Source organism: Dendropsophus ebraccatus, chromosome 4, assembly GCF_027789765.1.
Source record: "Dendropsophus ebraccatus isolate aDenEbr1 chromosome 4, aDenEbr1.pat, whole genome shotgun sequence".
Taxonomy (NCBI): Eukaryota; Metazoa; Chordata; class Amphibia; order Anura; family Hylidae; genus Dendropsophus; species Dendropsophus ebraccatus.
In genome coordinates this window covers 61,970,362-61,997,179 of record NC_091457.1, presented here as the reverse complement: position 1 = coordinate 61,997,179, position 26,818 = coordinate 61,970,362, and the positions used below count along the sequence as shown (strand labels likewise).

At 40.1% G+C, this 26,818-nt stretch overlaps 1 protein-coding gene across 3 annotated transcripts in view; it reads right to left on the bottom strand.

The window, feature by feature from the left end:
* Positions 1-3,531: 3,531 nt before the first annotated feature.
* LOC138789682 (nuclear receptor coactivator 5-like) overlaps positions 3,532-26,818 on the bottom strand; it is a 30,283-nt gene continuing 6,996 nt past the window's right edge. For 2 of the 3 annotated variants that reach the window (XM_069968443.1, XM_069968442.1), the window contains exons 3-12: positions 24,752-24,781; positions 22,828-22,902; positions 19,691-19,773; positions 18,577-18,703; positions 12,182-12,381; positions 10,357-10,632; positions 8,484-8,660; positions 6,516-6,707; positions 4,624-4,761; positions 3,532-3,899 (exon numbers count right to left, since the gene is read on the bottom strand). In XM_069968443.1, the coding sequence (XP_069824544.1) occupies positions 3,838-3,899; positions 4,624-4,761; positions 6,516-6,707; positions 8,484-8,660; positions 10,357-10,632; positions 12,182-12,381; positions 18,577-18,703; positions 19,691-19,773; positions 22,828-22,902; positions 24,752-24,781 (1,360 nt within the window). In that variant the 3' untranslated portion in view covers positions 3,532-3,837. The remainder of the gene's footprint in view (positions 3,900-4,623; positions 4,762-6,515; positions 6,708-8,483; positions 8,661-10,356; positions 10,633-12,181; positions 12,382-18,576; positions 18,704-19,690; positions 19,774-22,827; positions 22,903-24,751; positions 24,782-26,818) is intronic. The other variant, XM_069968444.1, reaches the window with a different exon arrangement.

The window sequence follows — 26,818 nt, the reverse complement described above, 5'->3', positions numbered from 1 at the left end:
TCATTGGTCAGCATATTATTAGTCAACCATCTAGCCAACACACATTGTTTAGTCACTAATATCAAAAGTCTTGACTGCTTGGGGTCTGTGTGTGCAAAGCATTCTCCCCTTCATTTGGCTTGTGCGTGGAACCAACCCTGTGTGGTTGTATGCATGGATACCTGAACTCTAGCAGAGCACAATATGACATCTGTCAGTCTCAGTGCTGTGACCCCCTCAGATTGTTATTTATAGCTAGGTAACTCACACAATTACACTTCGGTCCCTGGCTCAGCGTGCAGTTCAACTGATTTGAGAAGGGCTCCATAGACTATAATGGGGCCATCCTGATGGTGTCAAGCTGGGAAGTAAGGTGTGCAGCTATAACTAATGATTGGAGGGGGTCCTAGCACGGGGGTCTGGCTGATCTTAACTTTTGAGGTCTGTGCCATATGTCAAATGTTAAAGGGGTATTCCCCCCAAGAGCTAAAAAAATGAAATGCTCCCAAACCTAGCTGTCTCCCATCTTTCTAGCTGCTGCCGTTCCTGAGTTACAAGTTTTTCTAAAAGCCATCTATATCCAAGATAGGAAACTACATTTCCCATCATGCAATGCTTCTGCCTGATGATGACAGTGTAGCAGAGCTGAGACAATGAAGGAGATGATGACAGTATAGCAGAGCTGAGTTGGCGGTGACGGCGTAGCAGAGCTGAGTTGGCGGTGACGGCGTAGCAGAGCTGAGTTGGTGGTGACGGGGAGATTGCGAGGGGCGGAGCTTGCCGCGGGCGATCGCGGGGGGCGCGGAGCTTGCCGCGGGCGATTGCGATGGGGCGTAGCTAGTCGCGGACGATTGCGAGGGGGCGTAGCTAGTCGCGGGCGATTGCAGGGGGGGGGCAGAGCTTGCCGTGGGCGATTGCGGGGGGCGGAGCTTGCCGCGGGCGATTGCGGGGGGGGGGGGGAGCTTGGCACGGCCGATTGCGGGGGGCAGAGCTTGTCGCGGGCAATTGCGGGGGCGGAGCTTGGCGCTGCCTATTGCGGGGGCGGAGCTTGCCACGGCCGATTGCGGGGGCGGAGCTTGCCGGGGGTGCACCGGGTGAGTGCGGAGGCTATGCTGCGGGTGAGTGAGGGATGCCACGGGTGATGGGGGGGCGGTTGGTTGTGGAGCGGGGGGCTGTGTGCTGCGGGTGAGTGCTGGACGGTGCGCTGGGAGGCTCTGGACACGGGGTGAGCTCTGGGCTGGGGGTGACCGGGTGGCTGCTGTTAGAGAGGGATGCAGTCACAGCTGCGCTGATCACTGTCTCCCTCTGTGACAGCAGCCACCCCATCAGTGTTCTCAGTCAATTCACTGTGCTGGGACTGAGGACGTGCAGGGAGCGTGTGTCAGTGTGGACTGAGGTCTGATGATTCTATGCAATCCGTGGGGGTGAATGCAGCTGGATAACAGCTAAACTGTGCAGAATCGATAATAACTTTATAGTGGAAAGATGGAGAGCTACGGGTGGGCAGCGTATTAATGCAAAAATAATTTTGGGGGGGAATACCCCTTTAATTTATATGACAGCTTTACATAAATCAGGGTCCCCATTCACACCTGATTGCCATCCCAAAACATATAATTTCACCTTTAGGACTTGATGTAGTTTTCTTTAGAATCTATACCAAAATGAAGATAATTTTGAAGTCTACACAAACTTTAAAGCATCGCTTATCAGAAAAAAAAAAGCAGTGGCACTCACTGAATCCTGTTAATACTGACAAAATTAACTGGCTTTATCATTCATTGTCAGATTTAGTTTTTATTCAAGCTGAGAATCTGATTTGACCTTTTATGCTCAGTTGTTGGTTTGCAGATGGTTTGCAATGTGACATAACATTTCCATTCAGACGAAAATGATTCAACATAGAATGACAGACGAAGAACGAGGAATCCTGGAGCAGGTTAACACACAGGCCCATATTTTCATGTTAGTAGTGCTCAGAGGCAGCATAGGTTTCAGTGAGGATTTATGTGAAGACATGTGCATCTATCGTGTTTGTGCACTGGTGCAGGATTTTTTAAGACCAACATATGAGACTCCACTTAACAGGCCTGAATAGTTCTTTCAGCAGTGTGCCTTTAAGGCTCCTTTCACACGGAGCAAAACTGGCGGCCTCTGTGTCATAATGACAGTCTATGGGAGGCTCTTTCTGTGCTGAAGAATGGACATGTCCAATTCTTTAGCGTGGAGAGACACGGCAAGAGGAGGCTGCGCGAGCCACCCATAGACTTTCATTATGACACGAAGGCTGCCGGGATTCCACGGCGGCGAATTCTGCCAGTTTTGCTCCGTGTGAATGGAGCCAAAATGAGTAGTTTAGTAAAGAGGTTATACAGATTTGGTGATAAATGGTTATACACATTTGTAATTTACTTCTATGCATGAATCTTCTTCCAGTACGCTGCTGTACATCCTGCAGGAAGTGGTGTATTATTTCCAGTCTCAGACAGTGCTATCTGCTGTCATCTCTGTCCGTGACAGGAACTGTCCAGAGCAGATCATCGTAGCAAACCTCCTACTCTGGACAGAGCACTGTGTCAGACTGGAATACACCAATTCCTGCAGGGCATAAAGCAGCTCATACCAGTTGATATAAAGAAAACTAATTTCACTGGAGTACCCCTGTAAAGGGGATGCCCAATTCAGACAATGCCTGATTAAATTTCACCAATAAGCTGATCACAAAAACACAGATCATTTAAAAAGTAAAAAAAAAAATAATAATTCTTCACAAATGTGTTTGTGCTACAATTTATGACTTTGCCAGGTCTGCACCACTCACTAGACAGGCTCAAAGCAGAGTTGCAAAAATTCACAAACTTTGTGTGTCAAGCCAGCCCTTTGCAAAAATGCCAGGCACAGGTTTTACAAATGTCCCCCTCCGTTATTCCCTATTGAAGGAGTTTTATAACCCTTTTTCGTTGACAACTCTCTTGTTGGGGTCCAGATTTCTTTTAATTAGCCATGTCCCCAGCCCGGCAATGGTTGTAAGCTCTCAACTATTTCTCTGTAGACATAAATTTTGAGATTTACATTTTTGTCTTGTTTAAGAAATGTAAAATTTCATATTTTTTTCTCTCTACACCTTGTAATTCAATATTTCTTTTGCTACTTGTTATGGTTACACACATGTCCATCATTAAAGGGAAGTTCTGAGCTGTCTTTTAAAAAAGTGAATTAAAAAAAACACAAACACTCACCCTTCTTGGTCCCCAAGTTTTAGCTTTTTTTTTTCTTTTTCTCGGTACAATTTACTTTCACTCTGAATACATTTAATTATTTTGGTCATAACTTGTGTATATTGGTGTTTCTCAATGCCAATGCTTAGGCCTAATCATTTACAGCTTACCGATAAGATGGCAATATTCTTTTTCCATGTTTGCTGCATTTACTATTCGAAACCCACTAACAATCCATGCTTAGTGAAATGAGGGGTGACACTGAAACAGTAGTGAACTTTTCCTTCTTCACATGAACAGCAGCTTCATGAAGTCAGATACAAACTTAACAACATTATGTAAAACAAAAATTTTATTCTTTTCCAAGAAAAGATCATGAGGGGGGAAAAAAAAATATACAAACAAAGTAGTTCTCTTGACGGCTTACACTGCACCTGAAATTGACTTCTGCTTTGCAATCTGTAACAAGCTATGGAGGAACCGTATATATCACATCATAAAGGGGAAAAGGAAAAGAAAAAAAAAATCCTTTAGGAATGTAGGGGACTTTACAAATACCACAATTCTGCTGCACTGCTCTAATACTGAATTACAAGTACAACTGGGTATACAATAGATACTGACAGGAGATCTTCTATCCTTACTTCAGCAAAGGTTTGGGCTTCGTCGGCCAGAGAAGTGAAGTGGTATTCACAGAAACGGCTGTCAGGAGAGGAGATAAAGTGCAAATGGTTACATCTGTATAGTACAGATTCGTAGACAAGCAAAATAATATCAGTTTTATGTTACCAAAAAGTAAATGAGACCATTGGGGTTATGAAAAGTGCAGAACAACACTAGCTATCCTTTCTCTAATGCTTTAATAATTTACAAGCTACCAAAATTGGTATTCAGAGCAAATCTCCACAGTGTTATCTATAAGGTGCAGAGTCACGAGACCAAAGTCATATTACCATGTATGAGATTTACACACACGTATCTCGGGCTACTCAACTGTATTTGCTATTCTACATGAAAGGCAGCATGTCATTTATAGGGAGCTTATGGGTTCATTACAAAGCTAAATGTATCAACAGCATGCAGTGAGCTACGCCCCCTAGTGGTGGCTGCAGGCAATCAGAATATTGTGTTTTAAATCTATGATGGAGATTTCATTAGCCAGTTTAAACAATTTGCTGGAGCATAAAAATAATTTCAGTTTACAATTTCTGAGTCTCTTTATAACAATTTCAAAACCTCTCTGCTGACCAGCTAGAGTGCATATTTATGAGAGTACTACACACAATAGTGAAGTTCACTATTCAGCGAGAAGAACTCCAAAGCCAGAAAACAACTGCAAAAATGTGAGTTACAACATGCTATCTAACAGACAAGTACAAAAATGACCTGGACAATGAACATACAGTATCATGTGCTAAATACTTACGTGGAGTTGGAAGGAGACCGGGTTTGTCTCCAAGCAATGGACGTTTTGCAGGTGAGTGAGGTGGAAAGCCAAGCAGTGGTGGTCTTTTAGGGGGCATCGCCAAAAGAGGTGGTGGTTTACCTTTTGCAGCAGAGAGCCCTATAAAAGAAAAGAATCATGTAACAATGAAAAATTGACAAAGAAAAAAAAAATACACAAAGTATTGTATATTGCAACAACAAAAAAGGGAACAAGGCTCAGAATAAGACATTCATATGATTTAAGAAGATGCAAAGCAGTTATGTTTCCTGCAAAAAGAAAAAACCCTACTGAATATGCACATGTTACGCATCAATATATACAGGAACATACATATAAGCTTAAAATTTAGATTTAAATTACCATATATGTGAAATAATGGTCCCATGCTAAGGATAGCCTGTGAGTTTTTTAAAGCGACTCTGTAGCCACAATCTGACCCCCCCAAACCACTTGTACCTTCAGATAGCTGCTTTTAATCCAAGATCTGTCCTGGGGTCCGTTCAGCAGGTGATGCAGTTATTGTCCTAAAAATCAACTTCTAGACTGACAGCCCTGTGCCCAACAGCCAGGGCTTAGATTGTGTATGCATTAGAGGCTGGCACAACCCCTCTGTTACTCCTCCTCTCCGCCCTCCTCATCATTAGGAATGTTCCAGGCAGATAGTCTTCTATTCATCACCTGTGCAATGTTCAGCCAGGAGAAACGGACCCCAGGACAGATCTTGGATTAAAAGCAGCAATCCGAAGGTACAAGTGGTTTGGGGGGGTCAGATTGTAGGTACAGAGTCCATTTAAGTCTGGATAACCAAGAAACAGTGTGATCTTAGGGTGCCCTGATTGCATGCCTTTTATACGCCCTCCCATTCCCAATTTAAAGTTTTTTTTCTAACAGTTGTCAGATAGGCATAGAAATTTATTAATAGGATCAACTATCAGGTGATGGGTGTGATTATACAGTCAAAGGGTCAAAATATTTAACAATGAGGGGCGTGTATGCTTAAGACATACACCCTGACTGTATAACTATCACCTGATATTAACTTCTATTATTTAAATTTAGTTCACACCCATCTGACTATTAACTTAAATAACAAAGTATAAACCTGCATATCTTGTAATCGAGGGTATATATATATATATATATATATATATATATATATATATATATATATAAATGGACATGGTATGTGTAATGAGAAAATGACCTACTGTTTAAATATTGTTTTTAATGTTAAACTTTTATTATTATTTTTTATAATTCTTGGTGACTTTTTTCCCCTAAATTTACATTTTTCTATCTATATGATAAATCTTAAAATCTTGCTGTTTTCCTTCTCACCTCTGGGGCTAAAACTAAACTGAGACTTCCTGCTCTATTTGTGGTAATATGAGGAGGGTGCTGTAAAGTGTTCCGTACAGCATTACGGCAAGATGTGACATCAGTAGATAGAGGAGACAATAGCAGCTCCCTGAGGAATGACCCCTTCACAGGTCATAGAGCATGCTCAGTAATGTTTTACATTCATCTCAAGGGGACAGACTGTCTATTGTCGTCTATGTCCATAAGACTTGCTGTAAAACATTGCCCTAAATGCTGTTAAAAAAAGCTCAGGCAAAATGAAAGCCCTCATAACAATGAACAAAAACTGAAATAAAGAATTACAGTCCGTAAATAGAAACAGATTAGAATAAAACAACAACTTTTAGTATCTGATTCTAGTAAGTAAAAGAAAATCTAGGAGACACACGTACAGTGTTATATGCTTGTATCATTTCTTGGATAAATAGAAGAAATACAATAGAAATACAGTAGGCATTAGTTTACTTAGTCTGGTAGTTACTATGTTAGGATACTATAGAAAAAGAACAAACCTGGTGTAGGCAGAAGTCCAGTAGAGGGTCTGTCACGCAGGAGAGATGGTTTCCCGATTGCCATTAGTGGAGTCCTGCCTGGGGTAGGGAGGAGTGGGGGAGGCTTGGCCAGGGCATCAGGAGGACAAACTGTTGGTATACTACCCTCATATACAGCACCGACAACATCTTCTGTTTGATCTGTGTTAAAGCCTAAACACAAACATTCAAACTAATTAGGTTTCATATATCAATATTAATGAATTGTTGACCCCCTATTTCATTAAATACTTGTTTCCCCTATAAAAGAACAATTCTGGGGCATTTTTATTCCCCCCAGAAATGTCTGAATAAATTGACAACTTGATGTTACAATTCATCTTGCCAATAGGGTGTGTCTCTACACACTAACACACAGTTGCTTGACTAATGTTATATTGTGCTGGCTTAGATGCCTAGAGAGTCTCTAGTTAAAGGGGTTGTCTGGAACTTTCAATTACTTATCTATCCTTAGGTTGTCAATGTATGATCTATGGTGTTTAAAACCCTAATGATCAGCAGAATGAAGTGTCCTGTTCATTGTTTATCCAAGCACAGCATTGTACATACAGGTACCTCCCGATAACTGAACACTAACTCTTCCTTCTTGTGGACGCTTCTTCCTAGTTCGTGAGACTTAATTCCTTATTATTATGTGCGAGCCTCAAATGTGATGATATTTATATTCATACAAATGAATAGGCAAGAAACGCAGATTATATCCTCCTGCAGCTTATCCGACTGTCTTGAACACAAGAAAACAGCCCCCGCAGTGTGGACCCACACTACCATGTTAACTGGCCTAATATTAATAAATTGAAATAGAACAATGTTCACCTTTTCAACCATATTTTATTGCTCAAAAGTATCTAAAATGATAAAGAAATAACTCTGCAAAAAGTCTCCATTGAGAATTTTCTACCAATTTGTGGTTAGATCTGCTACCCAGACAGGCATCCTAATGGTAATAAATAACAAACAATTCCTGTTGTCTCATCCTGCAGTCGTTCTGCTAACACACATTTGTTATTCTATCTCATCAGCAGATTTTAATGTTAAAATGAGGCAGTGTTGCAAATGCAATCTTAGAGTTACCTTAATATTTAATTAAATATTTTGGCCATAATGGGGGAGATTTATCAAACATGGTGTAAAGTGAAACTGGCTAAATTGCCTCTAGCAACCAATCAGATTCCACACAGACTCTTTGGAAAATGAAAAGTGGAATCTGATTGGTTGCTAGGGGCAATTGAGCCAGTTTCACTCTACACCATGCTTGATAAATCTCCCCCAATGTGTTTTAAAGTGACTCTGTACCCACAATCTGACCCCCCCCCCCCCCCAAACCACTTGTATCGTCAGATAGCTGCTTTTACTCCGAGATCTGTCCTGGGGTCCGTTTGGCAGGTGATGCAGTTATTGTCCTAAAAAACAACTTTTAAACTTGCAGCCCTGTGTCAAACTGGCGTGGCCTAGAGTGACTGTGCATTACGCTGGCATACCCTCTCTGTCCCTTCACCCACCCTCTTCATCATTAGGAATACTCCAGGCAGGTATTTTCCTATTCATCAGCTGTGAGAACACGGCACATGGGCTGGATCGTTAAGGTACCTGTGCAGTGTTCACTGCAGAGGAATAGAAAAAAGCCTTGAACTTAGAGATGTAGTAAGAGATGTAGCCCCTGAGAGTCCCCTGAGAGTTAATGCCAAATAGCTGAGCAGGAAGACTGAAGAAATATCTGGGCACCAGAACGAAGGAATGCGGCAAAAATCTCTAGACAGCATCCAAAGAGGTAGCCCTAACTGTATATCAACAAGCACATTGGAAACCTATGAGATTTAAGAGACCAGAATGAAAAAATAATGGTCATTATACAAAACAAACACAATTACACAAAAATTACATAATTTTTAATTTATTTACAAATGATATAGGGGAGATAACACTAACCTGGTGTTGGAAGGAGACCGGCGCCTGCAGGTCTTTCACCAAGCAGAGAAGGTTTAGGCTGTGTTATATAGGAATTTCTGGCAGGAGTGGGAAGGAGAGGAGGTGGTTTCTCTAGGAGATGTGTTTTAGTGCTGGAGTGACTGTTAGCCTGTTCAGTGGTGTCCGCTTCTTCATAGCCTAGAGTTAAACAATTATATTAAGCCAGGAAAACAAAAACATGTGACGTGACAAAGGTAAAAGCTACGGTGACTGATGACCAAGAAAGTACATTTTGGATACACATCCAAAATATGAGCTGTGACAGCACCACAATACTTCTAAGCCAAAAAATTTAGTGACACAAAATAATATCACCCTACGCTAAATATTAATGTAACAAATGCTTTTTTTTATTATTATTATATTCTACAAGTATTAAAAACTTACACCGAGTATAAAAGGGAAATTTATTTTTTTTATTAATGAGGAAGAGGTGTATTTTATTGTGTAATATGCAGGCGCACTTGCTTGGCGCGGTATGTATTTATTTTACTGTTGCTATGTCATTAGGTATTACAGCAGAATATCCACTGCCTTATGTACATTTTAGTGTAAGATTTTTAAGTGAGTTTTTTTTTTTGTGGTGGTCGGTGGGTTTGGGGTGATCAATAAGATAAATGACAAAATTATTTCCTACTTTAGATAAACTGCTGTGCTCAAACCACAACTACTAATCTGACTGCCACATGAGATCTGTATGAGACAATCAGACTGCAAAGGAGGAAATCATTCCATTAATTCCCAATCATGGTGACACCAGTCCAGCATGCCAAAACATTTGCACCGAGACAAATTCCACCAGACGTGGTGTCCCACAGAATCTACTTAACTTTGGCCAGCATATAGGTGTGGATTATCATTTGCTTAATTATAGGAGTATATCAAGCCAAGTTATACAGTGAGGGGGAGATTTATTAAGGTTCCCCCCCTAACATATGCCAGGGAGAAGGCTCAGATTACTGCCTTCTACCTGGCGTACGCCAGCTGTAACCACCGCTCAGCTGAAGAGGGGGCAGGGGGGAGCAGCAAGGGCATAGCCTCCTCCTGCGCATAATTTGCCAGGCGTAAACCAGGCAAAAATCTACACCTGTTCCAGAGTAGGTGCAGATTTTTATTTTTTTTTAAGCAATGCCTGTGCCTGTCTGTGCTAAGAGGCACGCACCCCTTAGTAAATCCAGCCAGGGAAAAGGGGTTGGGGCTTTAAGACTAGCATACTTGTATGCCATTCTTGATAAATGTCGTCTCCCCCCGAGTGTCTACTCTGTTTGTCAAAGAAAGTTAAATATAAGGGTTATGTTGCATTTCATACACTTGAATGCATCAACTAAATAGTTGTTTGTGCACAGCTGTTCATCAGTAGTAGTTTTGTTTCTCTGCACATGCTGATATTGGGCGATCATTTATTACTTATAGCCATCAGTCGAGCCTTGTCTAATTGACGTTAAAGTTTATTCTGTGTCAGGTGCTTTTTGTGCCAATTCTTTTTTTTTTTTTTTAAATAGACTAAAGTTCCACCTTTTCTTTAAAATTATATGAAGAGTATATCATTGTCAAGTGTCAAGAACAAATCCACATTTAGATTAAAACAAAATTCAATCTAGGATACAGAATGGTAGATTGGAAGACGTGGAAAAATGGTGGCACAAAGAAGACATGTAAGAGTGGAGTGTCCCTGATTTACAGCAACGAGTCTAACATTGACGTGATTTAGTGGGACATGAGCGAGTTATAGAATCACTGTGAATATGTGGTCCCAGTGCGGGCTGTGAGCAAGAGGGAGAAGGGATTTGGTGTGTATGTGCAGTGGGGTCAAGATGGCAAACATTGAGTATACCTTCCAGCTCAGTTATCCTGGTCTTCAGGTAGTCACTGATTGCGTTCAGCTCTTCAGAATATAAATATTTGCCATCGCTTAAGAGGAAGAGAAGGTGTCTAATGTCCAGAGGGACATTGTAAGATTGATAGAGTTCCCTCTCCAGGTAGTCATCCGCCAGATCAGCCGCTTTGTGTGAAATCTCATTACGCTCCTGCTGTTCACGCTCGCCAAAAATTTTCCCAAATGCCTTAACTATCAGAGCCAGGGCATCCTCCATGGGCATATTACGGTGTACTACAGAGGAGAGACATAACTTACTGTGTCAGTCAGGAGCTCACATCTATTAAAAGCATTTAAAATCATGAAACGTGTTGACGCAATAATGTGAAACGTAGATGTAGAAGGTAACCAAGTGTGTTTAAGTGGAGGTTTTTTTTTGTCTAGTGAAGAAAACTCACTTGCATAAAAGCCAAGGACACAGCACTGCTAAACTTCTATTAGAATATGACAATATTGCTTTTAACCATTAATTCTTTATATTTGAGAATATTTGTGTCACTATTGTAGACTATTGTGGCTTATGTAGGCAACAATTCAAGGGATGTTTAGCAGTGCTTGCAATTAAACAGCAACCTTAACAGTGATTGTACTTGAAGGGATGGGGATGGCCTTTTATTCTAGCAATGGGTAGTAATTTAAAGAGGTGACATTGTGTTATAGTGTCTTTAACACTCCAGCTGTGTATTCAGGAGGTTGTATAGACATATAAAGCGCGTCAGGTAGGGAGATTATAGTGGCAGAACTGCCTTACTGCACAGTACTGAGTGCCTTTTTCATGTGTAACCAGTATGAAAAGTATTACTATGTTTAAAGGGGTACTTTGTAGGGAAACAAAAAAATGTTTTTTGTGCGTCAAAATGTTTTACCGATTTGTAAAATACCACTATTTAAAAAAAAACACTTCAAGCAATTATCAGCTGCTGTATGCCCTGAAAGAAGTGGTGTATTCTTTCTGACACACTGCTGTCACCTCTGCCAGTGTCCTGAACTGTCCAGAGAAAAAGCAAATCCCCACAGGAAACCTCTCCTGCTTTGACAGTTCCTGTCATGAACAGAGGTGGCAGCAGGGAACAATATGTCTGACTGGAAGGAATACACCGCTTCTTTCAGCAGCTGATAAGTACTGAAAGACTTGAGATTTTTTAAATAGAAGTAATTTACAAATCTGTATAACTTTTTCGACGCCAGAGGTTTTGACATTTTTTCTTTCCTTTCTCCAGAGCACCTCATTTAAGGGTTATTCTTAATAGGGACACTTATGGCATATCCACAGAACATTCATTAAGGATGCGTTCACACGTACAGGATCCGCAGCAGATATGATGGTGCAGATTCAAAGCAAATGCAATCTGGGCCATGAAATCTGCTGCGGATCCTGTACGTGTGAATGCACCCTAAAAGTCTGGTAGATCCAACCCCTGAAGAAAGGGGGTCATCTGCTATCATAGTGAGAATGCCACCGAATTCAGGATCCTGCCCTATGGAAATGCCACAGATGTCTTCATTAGTAGTTCCACGTTAAGTGGCAAAAGAAAGAATGGCAGTGATTCCACAGAAAGAGACCATACTGGTTGTTACCTATATTTACCAATGACTAATATAACTATAAAATATAGTAAGTTAAGGTCCTATATTCAGTGTTTTCCCTTGTTAGCACATTACACCACAGCTGGACTGTTACAGACCTGTAATACTCTTGTGTATGTGTCTTTGGGTGGGTTAATCTTTGTGCTGTGAGGTTATTGCTGTGCGCTCAATGGTCTGTATGTATAGCTACACTTACTTTTGATAGAGTCATGAAGAATGATTGCAGTGCAAGAGGACAGAGCTACATTTGACTGTTCAACTAGTATGCAAAACGGGGAGCCATCATTTTTAACCTCCTGGAGGGCGCGTGTGAGACCAGACTCTGATGTCAAGTATATCATCTCCACCACAAGGCCATGATCCTGTAATCGATGGCCTATGGCAGTGGCGTACTCCCTTTAAAAAGAGAAAATGATTGTTATTGGCAAAAGACAGACGATATGTTTTAAGCAGTGAGACCAGGTTGTGTTATGTTATGCTAACAGGACAAAGGGACAGTGTTTAACATGTGTTAATCTGTGTGCAAAACTGTGTATACATTATGTCATAGTGCAAGAATTGTTTTAAAGGCTGTGTTTTATCATTTGTATACCAAGTGTCTGTTTGTATACTCATGCTTACAAAAAAGATCATATAAAAAAAAATATGACAGCTGAAAGATCTCCTGTTTCAAAGATGGTTTGAGAATCATGCATGCTGGGATGGATGGGGTACCATTTCTATACTGCTGCAGTACAAGCTACTCCGAAGTGACTCTCCACCTTATCACACAATAGTTGTTTTTTGGTCTACCAATGGGGCCCAGATTTATCGGCTCCCTGAAACCCACACCATCTGTTTATTCCCAAAGCAACCAATCACAGGTCAGGTTTCAGGTGATTAGGATATATCACTCAGATATGAAACCTGAGCTGCAATTGGTTGCTGTGGGAGAGACCACAGTCTGATTTATCTGTGCCGGTGTCTTGGATAATTCCTAAACACATTTCTATAGTGGTGACAACTCAGTTTTACTTATACAAAGCTCAATAATTACCAACCTGCTCTTTATTTCTGGATAAGTGGGGCAAATCACTGATTTCTTAACATTTTACCAACATATTCCCCACCTCTTTATCACACGGTCAACTCTATCAGCCCCCTGACCCAACACAACATGACAGCAAGGTGCTTATGCAGTCAGAGGTAAGGATTTACACTGACAGGCATAATACACTTAAAGTCAATGACGGACATCAGTTGATGTTGGCCATTAACCCCTTAAATGCCACAATCTATCACAACATTTAAGTTTGTCAGTGACCAGTTTCCATGACAGCCATTGGCTTACTGATCAGCAATTTGCTACAACAGCAATGTGATGATTGCTTATAACACTTTCTAGGGAAACATAAAATATAAAGTCCCCTCCAACAAAAGCTTAAATCCCCCCCCCTCCCATTTTTCAAGTAAAAATATGTAAAAACAAAAATCCCAACCGAATAATTTACTGTCATGGCGTGCAGAATTGTCTGAACTATTTAAAAAAAAAGAAAAGTTAAAGGGTTCCCAAGAGGGTTAAATGTAGACATATCTATCTTTATTTCACATTTAAGATATAAAATAAAAATTATTACACATCTCCATGGACAGAAAAGACAACATGAGTCTTCAAATGTGACACAAATTTTATAACACTTACATTGTTCTGTGCAGCTAATTCAGAGTAATCGTCCTGAACAACAAGGACACCGACGCTGCACACTAATCCACTCTGTGTGTGTGTGCTCAGTAGTGCTCAATATCCATCAGCAACAGCACACTGGCTGCTGATTGGCAGATGTCTGCCTTTATACAGTATGTGTAGACAGCTGTCAATCAGCAGCTGGAGGGTGGAGGGAATGGCACAGCACAAATCTCATTCTCCTGCATATCATGAGAACGGCTAAAAAGAAAGATGTAAGTAATACATCTGTCTGTTCAGCATTTCTGCCACTAGTTTATTCTGCCCTCATTTAAGGCAGCATCAACCTAGGGCCCTTAATTTGTGTCCACTTGCACACTTAGGGTCCATTTACACAGAAAGATTATCTGAAAGATTTGAAGCCAAAACCAGGAATAGACTTGAAAAGAGGCAAATCTCAGGCTTTCCTTTATGACCTGATCTCAGTTTATAGTCCGTTCCTGGCTTTGGCTTCAAATCTTTGGCAGATAATCTGTCAGATAAACCTTCTGTGTAAATGGACCCTTACCGCTCAGTATAATAGAGACAACGATCAGCAGATTAAACTATTATTGGCTGATCGTTGCTTTAGGCCCAAAACTAAAATAATTGAACACAGACTGTGCAACGCTACGTGTAATAGCGATGCACGGTCAGCGGCTGACGATTCTGCAAACAGTAGGCTCCTGCTGTGGTCTGCTTCTTCCCGGGTCCCACATGCTGCAGCTTCAGAGTGGCCTGTCTGAGCCGAAAGGCCACTCAGCCAATCACTGGCACACATTATATATATATATTTTTTTTTTTTTTTTTTTTTTTAGAATGATTATTTCCCAGTGGCTGTGTTAGAACCTGTGAAGCTGCCTAGCAATACTGAGCCTTCCCTGATATTGTAATGCATATAGCAATGTAGCCACTGCACCCAGTAGCAGAGTCAGCAGAGATATTTGTCAATCACTGCTCACTCTGCAACAGGCTGCACTCTGCAACACTTCTGACACAGACTTCTGACTATCATTCCAGTGCTAACATACATAAGCAATATTAAACTGTATCAGGACCAGAAAATGAGCAGCCCTACAGACATTGGAGCACTCAACCCTTACTGCTGACACTCAATGTAAAAATGTTAAGAAATAAAAAAAATTAGATACATATACACACACACACACACTTCCTCTGTAGCATATTAAAGGATGTGGCTATACTTCCCTATAAGTTAACAAAAAAAAAAAAACACAGATCTGTTTAATCCGTGTTTTTATTCTATTTATTTTTAAAAAGACAAGTCAATGAAAAACAGATGCTGCAGTATGGAATTCAACAGCAACTGTTTTCCAGCAATTTGTTTCTTTACATGTATTTGTTAAACGGTAAGCAAAACCACTGTGTCAACCTAGCCTAAATATGGCGAGGCTGCCGCTCCGAATCAAATGTCTTAAGGCCCTTTTACAAGAGCCAATTATTGGCTGAATGAGACTTTTAAGACTCTTCATTCCCAGGATAATCAGGCCAGTGCTCATTCAGATCTGTTCTGTGGCCATTTTGATTCTTTCTATTGCTCAATGTAAATAGGTGCAGCCAACAGTGATACATTCAGAGGGCTGCACTAACGATCCAGCGTTTGTTTATGTGACATGGCCACACAACTGATCAAACCTTGTAGAGGTCGTGTAAACAAGTGGCACGCACCATCCGAGACGCAGGACAGTGAAGACAGGGGGAAATGGCTAAGCTTCTGGGACACAGACAGCAGATTCTTTATGCATTTCTTGGTTGTAATAAAAGACAACAGGATCAAAGGGGGGAAAATAGATTAAAAGGAAGGAAAGGTGGGATTTTTGTGTGTTTTTCTGTGTTTAGTATCCCTCTAAGGTGACATGACGCATGAAAGAAATATATAAATTTTATATGTGATGTTTTGGTAAAACCCTTTCTCTACATCTATATTGTGAGAATTCAGATTTGTATGTTTAAAAAATATATTTTTTCACAGTTTATCATTGTTTAGCTACGGTTTGCTAAATACATCTTATGAATACATGTTTTATTCTTGCACCATTTTGCTGCCTTTATGACCAGGCTTGTCTGTGCCTTAAATAGATTATCCAGGATTAAACAAACAAAGCTGCTTTCTTCCAGAAACAGAGCAACTCTGGTCAGTAGTTTAGCAGTACTCAAGATCAGGGGCCTGGAAATGAATTCTTTAGGTTATTACAGTCTTGTTGTGAGTGTCATTCTTTGTTTTTATCCAATGTAAGCAAAAAACATGTATTTTATACAAATAATTGTTTAATTTCTGCAGACTTATTTCTTACTGCAACTTTAAATACATTTTTACAACGCTATAATCAATGAACATATCAATATCGAGGGGGGGTTGTTCAGAGAGACTGTTTTACCTAATCTGATTACCGGCGCTCACTTCCTCACTCTGCTTATCTTTCAAGCCAAGAGATGGGTCAGTGCCAGTGGTGATCCCTTTTAAAGTGGCATAAAACTACTGCCCAGGACTTATTGTACAACATTGTAAAAACACGGTCCTGTAAAACAATGGCCCTTAAGGTCGTCCATAACAAGAATTATTCATGGTCATTTAAAGGGCCAAAATTTTATAACAAAACAACCAAATGATTTAACTCCAAGGGCCATATCTTTTTTCCACCAACATAGCTATAAGGAGGGCTTTTTTGTGAGGAGTTTGTGATTTTTTTTTTTTATTAGCACCATTTTAATGAAAATTTTTCACTGACATGTTTGGTGGAAAATATAGCGCAAATCACAATTTATGAAAGGGCCTCGATATAATGTATTCAGTTACTTCTAATACCTTTATGGGGACTGAATTGAAAAACAATCATGTTTGGGTTTTTTTGAGTTTTAAAATGACACTATTCTCTGTAATGTTTTACTTTGGTAGAATAAAAAAAAATAAAAAATTATTCATACTTAGTTTTACTGCATTCCAAGAGCAAAAACATTTTCTATTAATGATTTATTTTTAGTTTTACCATAATTAAAAGCATTTTGTAAGAAAAATAAGGTTGATTTGGGGATTTTCTTCTCTCTCTTTTCAACCCGTAATTTTAAATCATTTATTAGTCCCACAAGGTAGTTCACCATGTCATAGTTTACTTATGTGACAGTGTACTATACCTCTCTCTTTTAGGCTATGTTCACACACCATAGAATATAAGCAAAATAACGCAGTAAAATAGGCTTAAAATGCGGCTATATTTTGAATCTAATAATGTGCTACATTAAAGTTTGTGGGAAAATGTTAGTCTGTGCACACAATGTATCCAAAGAAAAAAAAAAGTTTGTTTTCTCAAAGATTAACGTAGCACATTACCAGATCCAAAATGCGGACACATTTTTTATACCTATTTTACTGTTGCATTTTGCTTTCATTTTACTTTCTTTATACACTACAGATTTTATGTTGAGTAAATCAAGATGAAGAAAGCAAAACATCCTCAGCATATCCAGTACATGTGAACATACCCTTAGGGTAGCTTCACACGTACCGTATCGCTGCGTTTTTAACGGTGCGTTTTTTACATGCGCGTTTTGATTTTCACATGATTTTCATGTGAAAATCAAAACTCGCATGTAAAAATCGCACCAAAAACTCACCGTTAAAAATGCAGCGATGCGGTACGTGTGAAGCTACCCTTACACTGACATTTAGCCTATCATGCCCTTTTTATGTTATGGTTAAATATACTGCAGAGGACCTGTCAGCTCTCCTGACAATTGCCTTAGAAATAATTTATATTGCAAGAGGAATATCTTAGAACGTTAGAATATATATAATGCCACATTTGTTGATTTGTTGGAGTCTGAGTGTTCAGGATCAAGAGAACGAGTCAGAAGTACGTGCTTGGCGCATTCACGCCTAGCTCTGTGTCACACAACCTGGACGGGCTCCCAATGTAAGCCTATGGAGCCATCCAGGTCTCGGACACAGAGCTGGGAAAGGCGCATGCGGCAGCAACTGATCAATCAGGGTCTGAACACTCAGACCCTGGCCTTTAAAAACTTTTGACATGTCTCTAGGTCATGTGAAAAGTTTTTTTTATTAGTGAAAGGTATGCTTTAAAACAGTTTTTCCCGACTTCAGTGCTAAAGGACCACCAACAGGTTGTGTTTTGAGGATTTCCTTAGTACAGTATTTTACTTGTGATGTAAATATAGTCAGAGCATCAGGTATCACCACAGGTGTCCTTTCTATGGGATATCCCCCTACTGTTGCTCCTTGAGGACTGAAGTTTGGAAACACTGCTGTAAAGCACATGCCTGATTGACAATAGGAATGATGGCGCCCTGCTGTCAATTTATTTATAGAATTTCAGGAGAAATCTAACACCACATGGTTGTAAGGCTGTAAGAAAAGTACTCAAAAACGGTTAATTCATGAGAAATGCAAACATTTACAAAAACAGACATGCCAGGATTCACGAGAACATCTTTAGGTCACACTGAAATTACGGTAATAAAAAAAACAGCCTCTGTCCAATGGAACTTTGACCTACATCTTTCATCAATAGCACTGAAAGTCTCTCCCCTATCATAACATTTCCCAAATAATCAGTCAGTGGCTTCTATTCATAATGTAAGCCACAACACTATGCCAGACCTGTCATACAACAGACAGCACAGGAGCTGAATGGACCCTACTGATATTTATGCACATTATACTTCATAGCAAAAACCATGGATGAGTCAAAAATGTAATACTTACCTTTACTTGCAGCAAAAAGGAACATCATTTGCTAACACACTAATAAATATCTAATATACCACAGCAAATCAGGTTTGCCATATTATTGACAATAACTTCCTCTAGAAAGTAGACTGCTCAGGCACATGCTATAATTCAATAGACTTACATCTGATCTTTGCTGATGGCAACAATCACGCAGTCTGAAGGTCTCTCTTTGTGGTATTCATCTTGGATCTGCTGATAAAACTTCAAATAAAGCTTCTCCCTTCGGTCATCAGAGTTGTACTGATTGCCTACCATACAAAGGAATAAAATAGAGCGGGGATACTTCAGCTAAACATTGTTCATTTGTATAGCATATAATAAATACAGCAGAATACATTGGCTCTCTTATTTCTACAGTAGATGTTGTGAAAAATCTCTCTATGTACACAGGTCTCCAGGAAATCAATCAAGTACAGTGATCCCTCAACTTACAATGGCCTCAAGATACAATATTTTCAACATGCAATGTTCCTTTCTGGACCATTGTAACTTAAGACCAGACTCAACATACAATGCTACATACAGTCAGGATCTGCGGCACATGTAAAAAACTAGATGATCAACCAATGAAAGTGGCCACTTTACTGGTAAAACCCCAGTATTAGTGAAATGTATGCACTGGTTGGCTGTCTAGTAGTGATTCTCCAGAGTATAGTGTGATACTACATGTCCTGTGCTGCTCTTCATTTGGGCCAGCTTGAGCTGCTCCTTTGGGCACCAGGTGAGGGCAGACTCATTTTATATTTTTCTGGGACCCTGTGTGACCTGTACAGGACCCTAAAAACGCTCCCATCTTCTACTTAGAAAGTAATTTACAGCTTCCAGTCGCTCTTTCTGACTGTTGTATGTAAGGACTTGCTTTATCCATATTAGTTATCTGATTATTTTCCTTTAAATCTTAATTTTTTTCTCATTTTGGGGGATTCAGAACCAATTACTAGTTTTCCATAGAATTTTGGTCTCAACATACAATATTTTCAACATACAATGGTCATCCTGGAACCAATTATTATCGTATGTTTTGGGACCACTGTATTAACAAGCTTGAAAAAAATATATATTTTCTTCACCAAAACTGGGCCTGGATCTATAAAGAGAAAAGTCCTTCTTTCCTATTTTTCACCCCCTTCAGGTGCTACCCCTGACTTGGCTAAAAAATAAACAACACACCAAATACTGCAACTAACTGCCCTGCGCCAACCTTTCCAATGCAAACAATTCCTCTAGTGACTTACTGTTTTGCGAATACTGGTATCTCTCACAGTATTCCTCAGTTCCAGAAGTAAAGTTATATTTCTTCCCAAACAGTTCTTCAAAGCTGTTGAAACACAATGTTTTAGCATACAACACAATGCCAAGAAAAATTACTCATTACTTTCTTACATCTTGTACTATATCAATGGGAAATAGAATTCAATTATAGACACAAACACTGACCACCCAAAACATCAAGGCATTGTGTGATACTCAAGCCAAGATGTTAGCCATAGATCCTTTAAAGGGAATCTGTCAGCCCATCTGCATAGTATGACCTTTTGTAAAATTGTTGACCATTTCATGAAGTCATTTCATGAAGTGTCAATGAAACAGGGCAGAAGTGCATTACTTACTTCTTACTTATTCCCCTCTCTCCTTAGTGTGCCACGAATGACACACAGAGCTAATTCCTGTATACAGAACATGTGGCAGCACCTGAGCAGAGACATCAGCACTGCATTACATGGGCCATTAATAAGTACGGTGTAGGCATATGATCTGTAGACAGGGCTTAGCTCTGACCAGGGAGGGGAGAAAGGTGTGAGGTGGGGGTCTCCCTGGATATGGTTTGTTGTATTGGCAAAACCCACAGATGCTTGAGTGGATTGAAGTCTGGGGAATCTGTTCGCCAAACCAACACTTTGAACAAATTATTACATAGCCCAATATTGAGGAGAAAGCAAGCGAGCGCCGACCTATCAGGCCTCATCAGGGTAAGGGTTCACACTTTACTTTGGGGGCCTCACATTTCACTTAATCATCTTTGAGATGTGTCTACACCTTCACTGGAGCCACTTGTGGTAAAATTAGTTTATTAAAGCAACACTGTATCCACCAACCCACCTCTCCAAACTGCTGGTACTGACTGTTAGAGGACAGTAAGTCCATCCTTGTCACATTTTTCTTTTTTTAAATATGCCCGATGCCTTGGTCAGGGTAAAAAAAAAAATATGATCTTTTAATCTACAGCAGTCGAGTCATGGCCTAGAACGTCCATGCACTATGCCTGTGACACCTTTCTTCCTCCTTACCCTCCTTGTCATTAGGAACGCCTCCAAGATTTCTTCTTGTCATTGCGTGTCTAAACAGTGCCACACCTCATTGACTTGACTCAGATTAAAAGATATTTTTTTACCCTAACCAAGGCATGGAGAACATTTTAAAACACACAAATGGGAAGGACTGTACCAGCAGTTTGGGTGGTTTGGTGGATACAGTACTGCTTAAAGTATGATTTGGAATGACACAGCCCTGTCTATATAAGGTCACAATGCCGACAACGCATATCAGAGCAACAAACAATGAGGAGGAAAGAACTGCCTGTACAGTTTAGAGATAGGATTGTGTGAAGGCAGTGATATAGAGAAAGTCTCCATAATTCTTATACCAGATACAGAGCTGCAGACATAGGCAGATAGGCAACAGGGGGATAAAACAAATGATGGTTTTGATTATGGCAATTTAAAGGGTTATAAAATAGCATTTTCCCTTGGAAGATGAAATGCAGCGGAACTGAAGTAGCGACCCTGAGCCCCAGTAAGAGTGCATCTTCCCTTCCACATCCTCCATGACTTGACTGATGTATATGGCTAGGGGTCCATTTACACATACGATTATCTGACAGATTATCTGCCAAAGATCTGAAGCCAATGCCAGGAATGGATTTGAAAAGAGAAGAAATCTCAGGCTTTCCTTTATGTCCTGATCTCTGTTTATAGTCTGTTTCTTACTTTGGCAGATAATCTGTCAGATAATCTTTCTGTGTCAATGGACGCTAAGCCTCCAATCTTGTATGTCTATTAGTCAAGGAAGGGAGAAATAAGAGAGGTGGGGGAGGTGTTGTGCATGCTGTAGCTCAGCATTAATGCTGTTGCACTTCCAAGGAAAAATTCTATTTTATAACCCTGCAAATAGCAATCAGCAACAAAGGTATCATTTGTGTTATCTCCCTATCACCTACCTGCCTGTGTCTGCAGCTCTATACCCAGTACGGACCTGACAAGATTCCCTTTAATGGGAACAACAACCAGTGGCAATAACGAAGGGCCATAGCAAGAGAGGTGACCAAGAACCCAATGATCACCTGGCTGAACTCCAAAGACTGTGTGTGCAGATGGAAGAAACTTCCTGAAGGTCAACCATCACTGCAAAACTCCACCAATCTGAGCTTTATGCCAAAGTGGTCAGAAGGAAGCCTCCCCTCACACATTAAAGCTCACCTGGAGTTTGCAAAAAAAACCTTAATGACTCTAAGAAACAAGACTTTAAGAAACAAGATTCTCTGATCTGATAAATCCAATATTGATTCTTATATCTTGAAGAAACCAGGCATTGCTCATCACATGGCCAAGACCATACCTACACTGAAGCAAGACGGTTGTAGCACGTGGTGTTTTTCAGTGGCTGGGACAGAAACTGGTCAGGGTTGAGGGAAAGCTGAAGCGAGCAAAGTATGGATTTGTTTTATGAAAACCTTATCTAGAGTGCTATGGGCCTCAGATTGGGCAGAAATTTTACCTTCCACTTTCAACAAGAGAATGACCCTAAGCACAGTGAAGTCAGTGAAGAGTGGTTTTGGGACAAATCTGGAAACATTCTTGATCCAGCCAGAGCTCTGAAGGGTAGCTCAAACCCTATTGAATATCTCCTTTAGGGGCCTGAAAACGGCTCCCCCGATGGTCCCAATCCAACCTGACAGAGTGAGCTATGCCGAGAACCATGACAGGAAATTCCCAAATCCGGGTGTGTAAACCTTGTGATATCAAACCAAAGATGACTGAAGGCTGTTGCTACCAAGGGGTCCTCACCTAAGGACTGTCAAACAGTCTAAACACTTATGTCAAAGCAATGAAATGAAATGGATGTTGGGGAGTCAACTGATGAGTAACCAGAATATGTGGCCACAGCCGTACTGTCTTTGCTTTAAAAAAAAAAATTATAGTACAATAAATGTGGAAGGGGTTTTAAATCTCCATCCACATATAGCAGAAATACATCAGTACAGAATATAAGGCAGTACACTGATTTGCAATAGATTTGTAGCAAAATCTGGCTTTACCTAAGGGATCATAAAATGTGCACATCTACCAGAATAGTAATGGCATAAACTTCTTACCTGTTCTGTTCTTCCATATCTCTACCATACTGTTCAGAGAATGAGGCTTTCTGACTTGACTTGTATGGATTAATGCTAAAAATGGAAAAACTAAAGTTAAAAATAGCCACTGTAAAAGCACAGGTTATAAATCATAGTGCATTCTGTGTTTCTCAATAAAATAGCTATAGATACGTGTAAAAATTCATTCTGAAGTTTCTGCCACTAGATCAAGTTATGCAACCAACTCTATACAGAAAACATGACCTCTATGTTCCCCTTTGATTAACCTCTGCCCTCCCAATCACATGCACATTTTCTCCAGGGCCAGGGTCAGGGCCCTATTACACAGAAAAAAAATTGTGCAAAAAATTATTAAATTGTTCAAATTTAAGTGATAATCTTTCGGTATGTATGCAGGCAACGATTAAACGACTAACGAAAACTAGTTTGTGTCGTTGATCGCATCTTTTGAGCTGACCATAAAATCATCCCTAATCATTCGCAAATCTTTCGCTGTATGTACACATCGTTCGCTTGGAATTACGAATGTTTGTAGACTAGAGTGTACAAACGACCATGACGATTATTGTTCCGTGTTTTATGGTGAATTATTTTAAGCAGTTCCCAAAAGCGCTAGTTTGCAATTGTTTATCATTAGTTGGTGGAAACTAAAAATTGCTTCGTTTATTAGGACTCTTAAGTCTTTCTAGATCTTTAAGAACAAGCTGGATCCTTGCTTCTCCTCTCATGGAGTGTCAATGGTATTTGGTAGGCATGCTAAGCTGTAAGTTCACTAAGGGACAACGTTCTGCAGAATATATTGCCACAATATATAGTATTCTACTGAAGTACACAAAATGTTCATGATGCATTAGAACTTTTCACAACCCCTGGCAAAAATTATGGAATGAGCATGCTTAACTTTTGGTGTCACAGATATGACACCAAAATATTTAAAGGGCACATCTACAGGGGTCCGATTGAAGACCAACACAGATGGAGGAGGTTTATAAGAGTTACCACCTCCAGACCAGGTACAATTTACACATTTCATATTTTTTTGTGGAAGAAAAATTGTGCAAAAAACTGACTAAATTTCACACAAAAAAAATCTACAAAAAAAGTTGCCCACAAAAATTTAAAAAAATGCAATTCAAGAATAGGTCCATTCATTTTAAAAATCTCACAGCCGTCAGGGGAGAACATAATAATCAATCATTGCTTACCTCTCCCTGTGACCCAGATATGCAGTTTAACAGGCTCTGAACCCCCGCTGGAAGGCATTTTAACCCAAGTTCTGATGACGTCAAGACTCGGGAAAATGCGCATCCTGGGTGATGGGTTGTGCACTCAGCCAATTGGTGACTGCAGTGGTGTCCCATCCCAGTCACTGACTAGCTGAATGGGCAGTCCATCAACTGGGTCGTGACAAATGCTCTGCTGGAGATCCCAGAGTGGCAATGCAAGTATGGATAGTTTGCTATGTTCCCCCTGCCAAAACCATGAATGGAACAGACAGAGGAAAAACTAACAAAGATTTGCTCTTTTTTCTGTGTTTTGGATGATAACAGATGCAAACCCAGCCTAAATCTACTTTATTATGTCCATAGCCAGTCTATGAGGGGTCTCAGAATCCAGTTGTAGCAACTTTTACTCTATGGGGCTATGTTCCCAAACAGTATTTTCACTCAGTATTTTGCAACCAAAACCAGGAGTGGATTGAAAACACAGTAAGACTCTGTTCACACAGTGTTGAAATTTAGTGGATGGCCGGCAAAGGCAAATAACGGCCATTATTTCAAAACAACAGCCTGTGTTTTCAATCCACTCCTGGTTTTGGTTGTAAAATACTGAGCAAAAATACTGTGTGAGAACATAGCCTTGAGAGTGAATTGGCCACAGGCTACAACCTCATGAACCTCATCCAAATTTGAAAACTTACTCTAAAAGGCGAGGAATCCAGCTTGGCTTCCTGAGGAAACAAAAGCACAGTAAAAATGAGTTGGCGACACTGATGGTTATTTCACACTGAATGAATTGTAAGACAGTAAATACAGATCCTTTTTGATGAGCCAAACCTTATTTATGAACAGTTCACAACGCAAGAGTTACAGAAGATGTCAAAAGAAGTCAGTCACATTAGTGTATATCAGCTGCAGAAGCAGATGGTGACGCACTACAGCAAGACCCCACAAGGACATGTTACTGCTCACCACTGCTTCCCACCTTACCCAGCATCTCCCTGGCGTCAATGCCCCATGACCTGCTCTATGGAGGACTCTTGTCATTTGCTTCAGTCAGAGGAACAGAACACAAAACTAGACCATGGAAAGCAAATTCTCAAGATAAACAAAGGACTTTATATTTCCCATTCTAAGGCTAGGTTCACACACAGTAAAATAAAAGCAAAACACAGCAGTAAAACACAAAACAATGTGTGAATAGAAGAAAAAAATCTGCAGTAGGTGAGCAAGTTCATTATTTGGACAGCCGTAATTAACCCCTTCATGGTTAAAGGTCATTGATGCACAGATGTCCAGGTCACCATGAAGCAATTCTCTGCTAGACACCTTGTAATAGCCATAACGTTTTTATTTGTCCACCCATGGCGCTGTTTGGGGGCTCCTATTTTTTGCGCCATGATCTTAAGTTTTTAGTGGTACTAGTGTAGTGTGAAAATTAGATCGCTTTTTTTTCTGATATATGTGACAAAGAAAAATGCAATCCTTGCTTCCCCCCCTTTTTAAGTGGATGTTTTTTTTTTATATATATATTTTTATTTGTAAAATGGGAAAAAGCTGTGATTTCAACTTTGATTGGGGCAGGGGCTTTGTCATATTTTTATAGCTTTATTGTTATTTTTGTTTTACACTTTAAGTCCCCCTAGGTAACTTTTATAAGTAACCTATACTTATACTGGTCAATGGCTTACATGGCTTATACTGGTCAATGCTATGCCATTGCATAGCACCGATCAGTGTTATCTGTGTTCTGCCCGAGTCCAGACTGGAATGCACAGAGCTAAGTATGAGACATACAGCACTCAGGGAAATCGATTGGGACCCCTGTAAGTGACAGCCTTCAACACCTTGATTGCTAGTTTAAGGGGTTAATGGCAGACAGACAGCAGTGCAATCACCGATGTCATTGAATCGGAAACTTTAATGTGCGTGGTGCTGCTCACACATAGAAGCTGCTCTACTCTAGGAATGTAAGTATGCGCTGCCACTACACGATGCATCAACAGTTGGGAAGTATATACACCATACAGTGTTTTCACTTATGGTCAATTTCCAACTGACTTTAATAGAATTCTTTATTACACTAAAAAACAGCCATATTTTTACCTCAAAATTTTGGCTGTATTTTGGTATTACTTTACTGTGTGTGAACATAGCCTAAAGGTAAGACTTTACATTTCAATGCGATCTGCTGGGATATGCTGCCCATTCCCCAACATCAGCTGTCCAACAGGAATACATTCAATAAACTTCACATTAGTCCTGTACTGAACTTTTTTTTTGTGAGAACTGATTCATTCTTTTTTAGCTCCTGTTCTTTGGCAGCATTAAGAGAAACATCTTGTAATAGCAACGTGATATGTCATTAAAGAAACAGTCCGTTTTTGTTTTTTTTGTCCATCCTTTGCAGATCTCCAGATATATACAATTTTTAATGGGGGTGTTATAAAAAAAATTGCATTCTCCCCTACCTGGGCCCCCCTGCAGTCTCCGCAGAGACAGCCAGCTTAAACCACTGTCTAAGTTTTACACCGCTGCAGTGGAGAGTATGCTTTTTTTCATAAAAGACCCAGCATTACATCAAGAACTTTATACATCCAGAACACCCCTTCAAGAAAATTAAATGCATGCCTTATTTATCTATTTTCAGCTCTCATTCTATTTCCTAGGAGACCAGGTGACTGCTGATCAGACTTGTCAAATCCCACAGGATCTACTGTGGGGATCCGAAACTTTCTCCAATGAGATGCTCAACATCAGTCTCATAG